This window comes from Cuculus canorus, chromosome 23 (assembly GCF_017976375.1).
Source record: "Cuculus canorus isolate bCucCan1 chromosome 23, bCucCan1.pri, whole genome shotgun sequence".
NCBI classification, from domain to species: domain Eukaryota; kingdom Metazoa; phylum Chordata; class Aves; order Cuculiformes; family Cuculidae; genus Cuculus; species Cuculus canorus.
This window is the reverse complement of record NC_071423.1, coordinates 4,369,273-4,381,904: the sequence shown is the minus strand read 5'-3', so window position 1 is coordinate 4,381,904 and position 12,632 is coordinate 4,369,273. Positions and strand designations below refer to the sequence as shown.

The 12,632-nt window shown below is 53.8% G+C and overlaps 1 protein-coding gene across 2 annotated transcripts in view; it reads left to right on the top strand.

Moving 5' to 3' along the window:
* ZBTB16 (zinc finger and BTB domain containing 16) overlaps positions 1-12,632 on the top strand; it is a 63,509-nt gene that overhangs the window by 34,113 nt on the left and 16,764 nt on the right. For both annotated transcript variants that reach the window (XM_054086975.1, XM_054086976.1), the window contains exon 4: positions 7,252-7,338. In XM_054086975.1, coding sequence (XP_053942950.1) covers positions 7,252-7,338 — 87 coding nt within the window. The remainder of the gene's footprint in view (positions 1-7,251; positions 7,339-12,632) is intronic.

Sequence of the window (12,632 nt, the reverse complement as noted above, 5' to 3'; positions counted from 1 at the left end):
AAACACAGGGTTTAACAGAGAGGTTAGCATCTCACATGTGTCCCCATCAAGCATTTATGGGAGATACCCCATGGTAAAGGTGCTCCTAAATTAAGGAATAAACTAGGGACCGGCTCTAAGGGGGTTGATGTCCCCCCGTCACATCATGGGTGCTCGGCTGCTTTATCGCAGCAGCCTTGCAGGTGCAAGGTAAATATTCAGCCAAATGTTTACCCTACAATATAAAGCGCAAATATAAAGCCCTTAATGCCGTGCAAAACCCTTCTCTACGTGCTGCCCGACACCATCCGCTCCTGGCTGCAGTCACACTCTCAAAAACCCATAAAGATGATATTAAGAGTTGCCCCACTCCCAGAAAAAAATGAAAGGGAATGAGGTGAGAAGCCTGGCTGGTGGGAGATGGGGTTGAGCAGTGCTGTTATTTGCCCCGAGGAGTCTGATCGCAGCGCTGCCACCGCAGCATCCTCCCCGCACCGGGGTTTTGGGGGGCACACTGCCTCACATCCCGGGGCGGTGGCTACCAAATCCCCTGTGTGGGAGAAAAGCAGATTCCTGCCTCTACGCTCTCCATCCTGCAGGAGCCTCTGCCCTGGAGATGGCTGCCACGGCCCACTCTGGGCTGCGGATGGGGGCAAACGCCAACAGCACGTGGAGATGCTTGCGGGCAGCGCGCCCGCAGCCTCCTGCCCCCGACCAGCAGCTTCCATCCCCACCCAAACCTGCTCGGTTCACCCTGCGTCATCGGGAAGTGGGAAAGAAAGCACTAAGGTGCTGTTGGGTGATGAGATGGGCTGCGCTGGGGGAGCAGGACCCGGTGTGAGCGTGGGGGGTACTTTGCATCCCACCCCTCACCTCCCCCAGCCCGATTCCAGTGGCTCATCCCATCCGCCTCTCCACGGAGCATCGCCCCTTCTCTCCATGGAGGTGATGGGGGGACGGTGGCTCTGTCCCCCTCGCTCCCGGCCGCCTGCCCCCCCTTCCCCGTCCCGGCTGGCCGACGTCCCGCGCTCGCTCCCGGCTGATGTCAGCGGCCCTGCCGGCAGGTCTGGATGTTCTGCCAGCGTTCCCGCGTTTATGATCATCCGCAGATGTGCATCCAAGAACACACTGTACCCACAGCAGAAATTAATGCAGGCTTGACTGCCGGCCAAGCCGCGCACACGGGGGAGAGGAAGAAAGAAAACAAAAACTGTTTAATGCTGTTTATAAATTATACACTGGCTGATGAAAAATACATTTCTCTGCCCCCCCTCTTCCTCCCCATCCTCTCTGCCTCGAGAGCCTGAGCTGAGACCAGAAGAACATGGTTTGCTTTTTAGCTCCTGTTTTGGCTGGGTTCCTGGACCCAGCCGCTGGGTCGGAGCCAGCTCCTTTCTCCCCCCAGCCCTTACCTGATGAAATGTATTTATTTTTCACCCGCCGCCGCCTCTCCTCGCTCCCCTCTGTGCGCCACCTCTCAGTGCTGAGGGTGGGGTGCGAAGCGGGGTGCCAGGACCCCTCGCCCCGCTGCGCTCCCCATCCCCAACGCATCCATCCGTGTCACTACCGTGGAACAGACGTGACCATCGCCACCCACCCGCTTCCCCATCGCGTTCTGTCGAGAGGGGAAACTTCCCAAAGTTCCCCCAAGGTTGTGATGCTGGGGACCCCTTTGGGGTTGGGGAAGGAATGAGGGGAGAGCCCCCCCGTTGCTCCCCATCCCTTTCCATCCCTCCCTGCGCGCTCGCCAGCCATTTACGCAGCTTTTGCGGTTGGGTTTTTTTCTTTAATACCGCTAATGTTTATCATTTGCCCAACAGGCTTGACAGATTTTGTTTCCTGTCGAGCGGCGCGGCTGCGAAGCCCCCCCGGTTGCCAAGGAGCCGCCTCCCGCACCGTCACGGGCTGATTTGGTATTCCGTACGGCGCCCCGCCGCATTTCTGTATGCAAGACAAAGTGTTTTGATGGAGGACGATTGCAGGAGTGTCTGGAGGCTGTTTGGAGTTTTATGGGCTGTGCAGCGCACTCCGTGCTCGCTCGCTCGCCGCGCGGGGCTGCCGGCGATGGCAATGGGCTCTGTCGTTTTTTCCCCACCGAGAGGAGGCTGCCGGAGAGAGCGGCGCTCGTAGGGTGGAGGAAAAGGGGGAGTTATGTAAGGAACTGCCTGGTTTTTTGCTCCTGAGCAAAAAACATTGATTTTTTCTTTGAAGTATGAAAATACCCCGCTGTACCCATCGCCGTGGGAGGCAATGGCACCTTCTGGCAAAGGTTGGGTGATGGTGTTGGTGGCTCTTCTCACCATGCCCAGTCCCTGGTCTGTCATTCCAGGTGTATTCCCGGTCCTCTCCGGGGCAACCTGTGCCATGCCACCGGAGCATCTTCCCCGTGAGAGCTGCCTGTGGCCGGGGCTCGCTCAGAGATGCTCAACCAGGAGAACCTGATGCCCCCAGCACTCCCCCTCCAAGCCGAGTCCTTCCTCACCTCCAAAGCCCTTTGTGTCTCACGTTCAAGCCTGGCCTTTTGATGGCACTTTGGGAAAGGAGGAGGCAAAGCCGTTTCCCTCTCTACATCCAAGCCTGCTCTGCAGCTCCATCTCTTTTTTGGTCCTTTTGGGTTTCTCTGCTATGTGTTTTAGAGCAGAGATTTTCACGACCGTCTCTTCCACTTGCGTGAAACAGGGGAGAAGGGAAATAATAATAATAATAACAGCAATAATAAAAATCAAAAAGCAGCTTGATGTGGGCAAAAGAAGAAAACAAGAGAATGGGGTAGAGAACAGGCTAAATTTAAAATTGTAATTGGCTGACTTCCACAGGCTTGCGGGTGTTTTAATGACTCATAATAACTTCATTTAAAACCAGCTGAGCAGAAAATAGATTGGAGAGGAGCCTCAGGCCATTATGGATTTGGTTTTTTTTTTTTGACAAGCTCTGTTTTCGGCAGCCAGGAAGGCACTCGCAGAGGGCTCGGCTGCTTCGCTCTCCCCAAGTTGGTGGTCTGCCCAGCAGAGATTGTATAGAAACAGGGGCCGGCTCTTCTTTTTTTCCCTTCTTTTTTTTTTTTCTCTTTTTCCCTGCTGATTAAAAATAGATGCCTTGAGGTATTATTTTAGCATCACTGTGGTTTGGTGCTTTTTTCTCTTTGCACTTTTGATGTGGTAAATGGAACATAAATAAAATTGTTTTTGAAATTACTGAATTAATTAGGTTGTAAAGCGACGACAGTGCATAAATTTACTTGGCAATTTTTTTTTTTTTTTTTAAATCCATATTTCTCCCCCCACCCCCCTTCCACCTTCTCGCCAATTACAGTCTGTTAATAATATATAATCCCAAATTTTCATTAAACTCCTGTGCTGGGGGGGGAGAGGAAGGGGAATAGATGTTGCATCGCACCAACAGGGCAGGAATGCCGAAACCATGGTGGGGAAGGGCCAGGGCGCTGCTGCCACCAGCCCATCCTCCCCCACCACTCTCATCCCCGGTGTGGCTGCGGGAAATCACTGATTTCCCATTCTTCTTCTCCTCTACCCATTCTCCTCCTCCTCCAGAGGTGCTCAGGGCTCCTCTTTTTCTTTTCCCCTCTTTTTCCCTGGGCTATGGTTGTATTTTCAGAGCACCCCTCTCCTCGCAGCCTCTTGGGCACAGCCCCGTGGGGTTTATCTCGCGGCCGGAGCCGCAGGCGTGGTTGGTACGTTGGGAAATTGGTTGGGAAGTGGAAGGAGGTGCTGTGCCTGCTTGGTCCGCCGTGCTCGTCTGCAGGGAAAGGGGTGGGAAAGACGTGTTTTAGCGGCCGAGGGGCTGCAGCAAAGCAGATGAAGGAGCCGTGCTTGTAGCCGCTTTGGTGCCTTTTACTACTTCCTATTATCCAAAGTGCTAAAACTGGAGAGCCTGCTTCTCATCCCCAATAAAGTAATCAAAGTGAATGGGTGTTGGGAGAGACTGTTGGGATGAGAGCAGCTAAAACGAGATGGGCTCTGTGTTCGAGCCCATCTTGCTGAGCCTGGATCGCGTGGAAGGAGCCCGCAGCTGTGCTCACAGGGATGCTCACTTGGGATGCTCGTGGCGATGCTTTCCTGGGATGCTCACAGGGGTGCTCACCTGGGATTCTCATGGGAATGCCTTTCCAGGATGCTCACCTGGGATTCTCATGGGAATGCCTGCCCAGGATGCTCACCTGGGATTCTCATGGGAATGCCTTTCCAGGATGCTCACCTGGGATTCTCATGGGAATGCCTGCCCAGGATGTTCACCTGGGATCCTCATGGGAATGCCTTTCCAGGATGCTCCCCTGGGATCCTCATGGGAATGCCTTTCCAGGATGCTCTCCTGGGATCCTCATGGGAATGCCCGCCTGGGATGCTCACCTGGGATCCTCATGGGAATGCTCACCATGACCCTTTCAGGCATCCCCACCATGACCATTCTGAGCATCCCATTTCCAAGAGTTGCTTTAAACCCCGGCAGCGTTGCCTGTCCTGGTGAGCACCGGGCTGTTCCCTCGCCTGTCTTTTAGGGGAAATTAAATAAGCTCAGGCCTGCCCTTCCTCATCGCTCTGCTTTGGGGCAGTGCTGACCTTGCCGCCGGGGGGAGGCCGGGGCAGCGATGACTGTGCAGATAGCGCTGGATGGAAAAAGCAACGGCTCCTCATCCGTTCGCGCCAGCCTCTCACCGCAGGGACCTTTATTAGGCAGGAGCTATAAATTTCTTCACACAGATATAAATGTACGGCAGGGAGGTTGGTGCCAACCGCGAGGCTCGCGCCGAAACACGGCTGATACTTGGCAGCACGAGGATTCCCATCCCATCGGGAAGATCATCCAGACATATCTATATACTGTAGGCAATACGAGGCGCTCGCTATAAATACCCTCCCCAAACTCGTGTGTACGTTGGGAGAGGGCAGTCCTTTCCATGGGTTTTGTTAAAGCTCAAGGGGAAAGCAAGAGGGAGAGGAGAGAGCCCTGATCCAGGCTCTGGATGCTCTGCTTTCAAATGTGCCCTGCTCCCTTTAATAACAAACACCGAGCTGGGGCGGTTTTTTTTCTGAGCCCTGTTATAATAAGCTCAGATGTTGGATGACATTTTTCCCGGTGACTCACATAGTAAAATTAACCTTGAACTATTTACATATTCAATCGCCGCCCTCCCTCCTCCTCCTCCTCCCCTCTCCGCGAGCGTGTGTACATTACAGGAATCCTGGCTCTGGATCAGGTTTTGTTTTGCTGATGAGAAAAAAAATAAGAGAGAGAGAGAGAGAGAGAAAAAAAATTCCCCCGCCTGGAGTACACATCTACTTGAGGGAAAGAACACGCAGTCCTGGCCTTTGGAAATTGGCAGGCGGCGTGCTGTTCCCGCGCTGATAAGAGGTACTGTAAATAAAACTGTACAGCAGTGCCTGCTGTAAAATGCCCCGCGTCTGTACTCATTGTTCTGACAGCTCCGGCTTTTTTTGGGTCCGCTGTTTTGGTACACGCTGTGCTTCCTTATGTAAGCGAGCGCGCCCAGCTCCTCCCGGCATTCACCCTGTTTATTTTCACCTCGCCAGGAATTTTTTCTGTCCCCCCCCTGGGCCAGATGCTGGCCGCTGTTGCCGTTCCTTGCTGCGCTCCATGGGCTCCTGCGGCCCCTCTGGCTGTGCCCGTGTTCGGCTCTCGAGGGGTGCACGGCACCAGGACACATCCTTCCTCTTTGCCCTAATAGGGGGGAATTCAAACCAAACTCCCCATTTAGCACAAGCGAGGGGTGTTGCACCCCGTGGGTGCAGCCAGCCCGTCCCCCGGCATCGCAGCAGGAAGGGGGCAAGGACCTGTTGCTGCAGCGGGTTGCTGTATCCTCACGGATTGTGGCGATGGGGCTGGGAGAGCTTCGAGTGGCGATGGAGAGTCATTGCCTTGGCAACTGCCGGCTGCGCATCGCCTGCGCCGGCATGCCGGGCGGAGGGCAGCCCGTGGCCGCTGCCCTATCGATCCCCATCCCCTCAGCACTCTGGCAGCTTCCCCCCATCCCAGGAGCTCTCGGCGCCCTTTACTCCTCTCCCTGCCATGGGTGAAGGGAAGGGGCCACCAGCAGCTCCCGCATCCGTGTCACGCTCCACGTCCCCTTTCAGCCGGCAGCGCGTGCAGGGAGCTGCCCCGCCGCCCTCCTCCCATCACCCCACAGCCCGTTTCCCTGTGCGTCTCCCTCCGGGAGAGGCCATGTGGCCCGTGCACACTCGGGTTGTTTTGAATGCAAACTTGACATCACGGCGAGGGCGGCGGAGAACAACATATGCACAGTAAACAGGCAGACTGTCGTATTGATTAACAGATGAGACCTCTATTATCGATCAACGCTTGGCGAGAAAATTTATCACTTTTAATTTCGCCGCTGCCAAATATTTCTGCCTGCGAGCCAGCCGTTACTGAGACAATTTAAAGGCGAAGGAATTCTCTTTTTTAATGCAACTCGTGCTACCTCCCTCTCTCCCTGTTGCCTTTCCTGTGCACCTTTCTCTAAATCCCACCCTGAGAGTGGGGCGGGGGCTGGGAAGGGGTAGGAGAGGTTGCCTGGACCCCTGGAAATGGGCGGCACGGCACGCTGCGGAGCGATGCCCCCGCCTCGAGGCTGCTCTGTCACGCTCGGCTCCTCACGACAGATGAATCAAACCTCGAAATCTAAGAAATGGGTCCGCAGCTGTGTCCCGGCAGTGGCGCTTCGGACGTGGTGTGTATCGTTAATCTGTTTTTATCTGGCAATTACTTATCTGCTGCTGGGCATCCTGTTTTTTTCCTCGCCTGAACTAGCGGCACATGTTGATAGTGATTTTCTAAACATTCCCTCCAGTACCACACCTCTCGCCAGTAAGACGCTTCCAAGCTCAGCCACATCTCTGACCAGATGCATCCTTGGGTACCATCCTTAGGTACCGGCACTGCAGCTGCAATGGAAGGGGGCAGGAAACCAATTACAATTAGATCGGTTGCAATGCTAATGAAGCACATTGATGTTTAATGATTTTTTTTAGGAAAAAAAAAAAAAAAAGACCAAATATTTAATTTCTTCCCAGCAAGCAGCTCGTTATTGTGCGTTGTGCTGTGATGTGCAGGGAGTGGGACCCCAGGGTTATACCAGGCGCTGCACTTCGGGGCTGTAGGGGGATATAAACCGTGAAACCCCTCCATTGCACCGGTCCTGCGGTTTCAACAGTACCGGTGGCCTCAGCGTTGTCCCCCTCTCCGGTTCAGGCAGATATCCCTCGAATAACCCTCCTCTCGCCTTTCTCTCCGCAGCGGGCGCCAAAGCCCTGGTCTGCGATCAGTGCGGCGCCCAGTTCTCGAAGGAAGACGCCCTGGAGACACACAGGCAGACGCACACCGGTACGTGGCCCTCCCTTTCCATCCTTCACTTAGGCACAAATTTAACATTTAGGCTGCCTTCATAACCGCTTGCTCAACGGGGAGATTAACCCTTTACGGTTTCTTCTTCTGCCCTGCCTGGGTCTGTTTCTTGATTTAAGTTTTAAGGTAAGTTGGCTGTGTTTTCTGCTAAACTCTTTATTGGAAATGGTTTTGTACTTATGTTCAAAGTTGTGTATGGTATTTGCAAGGGTGTTTGCTGCTCCTCATTCCGGTCTGGTTTTGCTGAACGGTGCTTTTGGAGGAAGGAGGAGCACAACCTGTTAAACCAAGCATCCTTGCACTGTTCGCTGGTCACCCTTGGCTCCACATGCACCAAAATTTGATGAGCACGATGGCACTTGGCCACCACTCAGGTCTAAGACAAGCTTCCCAAGGGATAACTACCCTTGTCATTAGCATTTGGGTGCTCGGGAGCCTATGAGTGATGAGTTACAAATCATTTGTGAATCCTAGCCAATGCTGATGGATCTGTTGCTGGTTTTTCTGAGCATTAGTAGGAATAAATGTGTTGCGTCTGGAGCTCTGGGGAGGTTTTGTCATGCTTCTGCGAGGTTTGTACATGGGTGTGAGTGCCTGCCGGACCACAAGGCTGTGCGGTGGGTCTGCAGCCGTGTGTAGGAAAAGATGCTCTGGGAGCTCGACCCAAGGATGGGGCTTTGGAGCGGGCTGGACCCATCTGTGTCCAGAAACCCTCTTCCTCTGTACTCATATGGGTTTAAAACCCTGACCAGAGCCGTTGCTGTGGCCGAGCCTTTCTGGCTCTGCAGCTTGGGCAACTATTTGGCTTCTTGGTGCCTGCGCCTTCACAGGAGCGAGGGAGCCCCAGCTCCTCTTCCACTAGAACCCAGGTACGAGACACTAGTTTGCACAGCGCTGTTGCATTTATTGCTCAGCGTTAAAATACGCACGTGAGAAACGGTGGCGCAGCAAATGTTCAGTAATTTGTTCCCTCTGCGAGCAAAACACCAACCCTTTCCAGGCGGCTCTCAGCAGTTGGCTTCTGCCACGTTTCTGCTGTTGTGCTTCCCAGCCCGTCAGCGTGGCTGTCATCAGAGCACAAGGAGTTCTTTATGTGTCTTGCAAAGGCCACTTTGCCCAGGAAGGGTTTGCTCCAGGGAATTCGCGGCCGGGCGGTCCCAGGTGGAGCCGTTCAAAGCCCCAAAACCGGGCTGGAGCAGGGAACAGCGCCCGCTCCTCCCTGCGCTATATTGGGAATGGTTTAGCGGAGCACAAGCTCGTCTTTCAGCGCTGAAAACCCCAATAAATGCCACTAATGGCCAAGTTTGCGCTGGGAGGTGGCAAGACGACGTGCGGGTGCTGGGTTGGCACAGAGAGCCCAACCGGCTTCACGCCGGGCAGTTGAGGGCCAGCCAGCGAGGCAAAGTGCTGTGTCACCAGGCGGGAATAGCTCCGGCCGTCATCCGATCCAGGAGCTGTGCTGGCTGAGCACCAGTTCATAAATTGTAAACTAATTGCCCTCCTCATCCAGAGTCGGACAGCTGGAGGCTTTACATATCATGGTCTTATTAAAAGCGGCGTGTGCTGTAGGTTAAGGAGGAGAAATGGTTTCCGATGGGGCAGCCGGCAAAGCGAGGGGACTGACTCCGCTCAGGGATGAGCGACCTGAGCCCCGGCAGGGAGCAAACAGCAGCTGCCTCCCCATTTCCTTATATTTCCGGGACCTGTTGAGTATCCTGAGGCATTCTGTGGGAGCCTGGCTCCCCTCAGTACCCGAGGCTCCATAACTCACGTGTGACATCGCAGTGGATGCTGTTACGCAGCAATTTAACGATGCCTGCACCCAAAAACCTCCCACAGATGCAGGGCGACTTACATGGCTTTTCTACCAACCTTAATGCATCTGTGGGCATTAAAGCCCCTTTGGTTGCTGAAACCTGGGGGCTGGACCCTGCCAAAGCTCAAAGGGCCACAGGAAAGCGGAGCATGGGGGACGTGGTGACCCAGGTGGAGCGTGTTTATCATCGCTGCCTCCGCTGTAAACGCGAGCGGCTCCGTTACGTGGCAGAGAGGGGCTGAGTGGCCAGGGCAGCCAAAATGAATCGCTTCCTCTCCTCGGGTGGCGCGCACAGAGCCCTGCCCTGGCATGGAGAGCATCCCTCTCCTGCTGTCGCTATAATTAACTCTGCTCCCAAATAACAGCATCTCCCAGAAAGGATTTTTTTAGGGGAGGGGGTGTCCTCCCTTCGCCCTTAGCGCCAGGCTGGTTGGTAAAAGACTTTCCAACCTTCCAGACAAAAAAAAAACCCATCCCTTTTTGGTTGATGTGATGGTAGAATCTTTCAGGGACATCAAAAACGGAGCGGGGCGGGGATGGTGCAAATGTACCCTCTGACTCTAATGTACCCTGACCGAATATACCCTCTTGGCTCTAAACCACGGTGCTCAGGGAAGGATGCAGGACCTGTCTGCCAACAGGTGCTCCTTGTCCAGGTGCCCCACAGCTTGCGAGCTGTTCTGCAGTGGATGGCCAAGATAAATACTCCGCAGGGTTCTTTATCAGCATATGAGGCTGTTTCTCGGGTGAACAGTTAGGATCCAAGACCACCCTTTATCTCACTTACTTTTTTAACTCCAAATGACAGCACGAAATACAAAGCCAGCTCGGTGTACATGTGCTGTATCACACAGTGCCTGTTTGTTACGATAGAAAACCTACGCCCCTGCTTTTTGATGTGAGGTAAAAAACAATAATAATCTAAGAAAAAAATAGTTTCTGCTTGTAAACACGGCCCCGGCTGTGTACAGCTCACTCGGCTCAGGGCTGAGACGCCCTCTCCGGGTGTTCACTGTCCTTGGCCCCCATCCCGCAGCAATAGGAAAAGCAGCAACTGTTTTGGCTCACCTTCCAGCAGCGAAGCCCAGTGCCACACCAGGAGGGGGGGGAAGAGGGTGGAAAATTCCTTACCCTTCCCCTAAAACATAGAGGAAAAAAACAAAATGCTTTGAGATGACAGCCCAAGGACCCCCAGCAAGCGCCGCTGGGGCTCGGGATGCTCGCGTGGCTGCTCTTTGTGCTAATGGGGTGCGGGCTCGCTGCCGACTTTTATAAATATCAGAGGTGACTCGTCTCGAGTTCCCTCCCGTGTGCCAAGGCAATTAACACGCGCGAGCCTGTATGTGCTGGGCAGCCGGTGTCAGCCAGCGGGCCAGGGCAGATTTACTCCTGACCCAATTTCACGTGGGCGTGCTCGACGCCTAATATAGAGTGTGTTTTCTTCGGCATGTAGTTGGCTTTTTGATTTGTGGGGTCGGCGTGCCCCCGGACGCTTTGCAGTGGATGCAGGGGAGGTTTTGCCTTCCTCTGTGAGCATCCCCTGCCTGCATCCCCTGCGAGCATCTCTTGTCGGCATCCCCTGTGAGCATCCCCTGCCTGCATCCCCTGCCTGCATCCCCTGGAGCATCTCTTGTCAGCATCCCCTGTGAGCATCCCCTGCCTGCATCCCATGTGAGCATCTCTTATCTGCATCCCCTGCGAGCATCCCTGGCCAGCATCCCTTGGCCACATCACCTATAAACATCCCCTGCCCGCATTCCCTGCCTGCATCCCTCATATCCTCCGACTGGTGATGCCGGCACTGGGGTGCAGAAGGGAGTTAATAAAAGCAACGTGGAACTGAAAATTGAAAAGCTATAAATTTTCTCCCTCTTTTCCCTCTTCCCCCCCCCCCCCCCTTTTTTTTTTTTTTGCTGGGATGTTGGTAGCGTTTTGATTTAATAGTTGGCCAAACACAAGGGTCTATTTTACTCGGAGTTTACAGGCCTCAGGGCTGTTATTCCTCCAAATTTAATAGCATTGAAATTGCAGGGTTGGCGATAATTTGCCTATCACTTTCTGCTCTCCCATTGATGTTTATTGTCAGCGGGATGGAATCTCAATCCGATTCACTTAGATAACATGTCTGTTAAACATTTAGATAATTGTGCCATCATTAACTTGTCACATTATTTTAGAGATTCAAAACAGTCGTGTGGTATAAGCAGAGGTACAAAGGGAGAGAAATCCGGCACACGGGATCAAGAACCGGGGAGAGGAGGCGGTGGTGGCAGTGGGATGTCCTGCGCTGGGTCCTGTGCAGAGTGTGCCCAGCGGCTGCTTGGGGACCTCGGGCTCCCTCTCTGTCTGCTGGGCTTTAACCACTTTTTTCCCCCAAAATAAATTCTGCTCCCGTTCTGTTCTAAATGCACACTGGGGCACACAGTGATTGTTTTTAATTGATCTCTTCTTTTAATGGCATTTTGCTGTGAAAGAGCATCCAAGAAACCCTGTTAGAGGCTTGGGTTGGCAGGAGGGACGCGTGGGAGCCCGGAGGAGGGAGCGAGCCGGCGCTGCACTGTCACACGGGCAGGCGCCATCTCTCTCTGTTCTTGGCAAATTTACATTTGGTCCAGTTAATTACATATTTGGCTCATCTTCTCCCTTTTGCTTCACTTTCTCTGCCTCAAAATGGTACCTGCCTGAAAAATGTCGATGATGTTACAGACATGGCTTTTTTGGGTGTCGGAAATTCAGGATTTTTGAACAGGTGGAACGTAACATGCGAGTTAGGCAATATGAGCCGTAAATTACGTTGAAAGATTAATTCTGTTTGCCTTACGCTCAGCGTGGTGCCACGAGCCATCACCACACTAGCTTTCCACCGGGATGCTCCTCTGACTCCAGTGGCGGCCAGGGGTTGTCTCAGTGCTGGCTCTTGCCACCAACAGCCATCTCCAACATCCCTGTGCGGGAGCCTTGGGTGCACGTGCAGTTCTTGACTCTTTTCAGTGCCTCCTCTCCCACAGCTCCATCAGAGCAGTGCCCGGCCACAAGCAGTCGGCGTCTCCTTACCAAACCATCTCTGGGCTGCCCATGACTTTCTATTACCATTTCACGGGACTCCTGAGGGTTTTCAGAGCGCACTCGATGAGGCTTCTGGGGGAAATACTGCCGAATAGCATTTTTCTCCGTAGCTAGAGATAATGCACTGTAGTATTAAGTACGCTTAGAGGTAATTATCCCTCCCGCGCTTGCTTCGGTTGCGCGGTCCCGGCTGGGGGAGGGAGCGTGGGCGATGCTGTGTAGTGATGCCCAGACGACACTTTGCTTTTTTCCTTTTGGATGCAAGCATGGATTTTGGATGCTGGGGTGTGGAAGCGCTGCACAAGCTCCTGTGCATGCTTTTCCAACGCGCCGCCGTACCCTAACGCTTCTGTCAGAGGCTGCGAACACCAACTATGGGGCTGAGATGGGC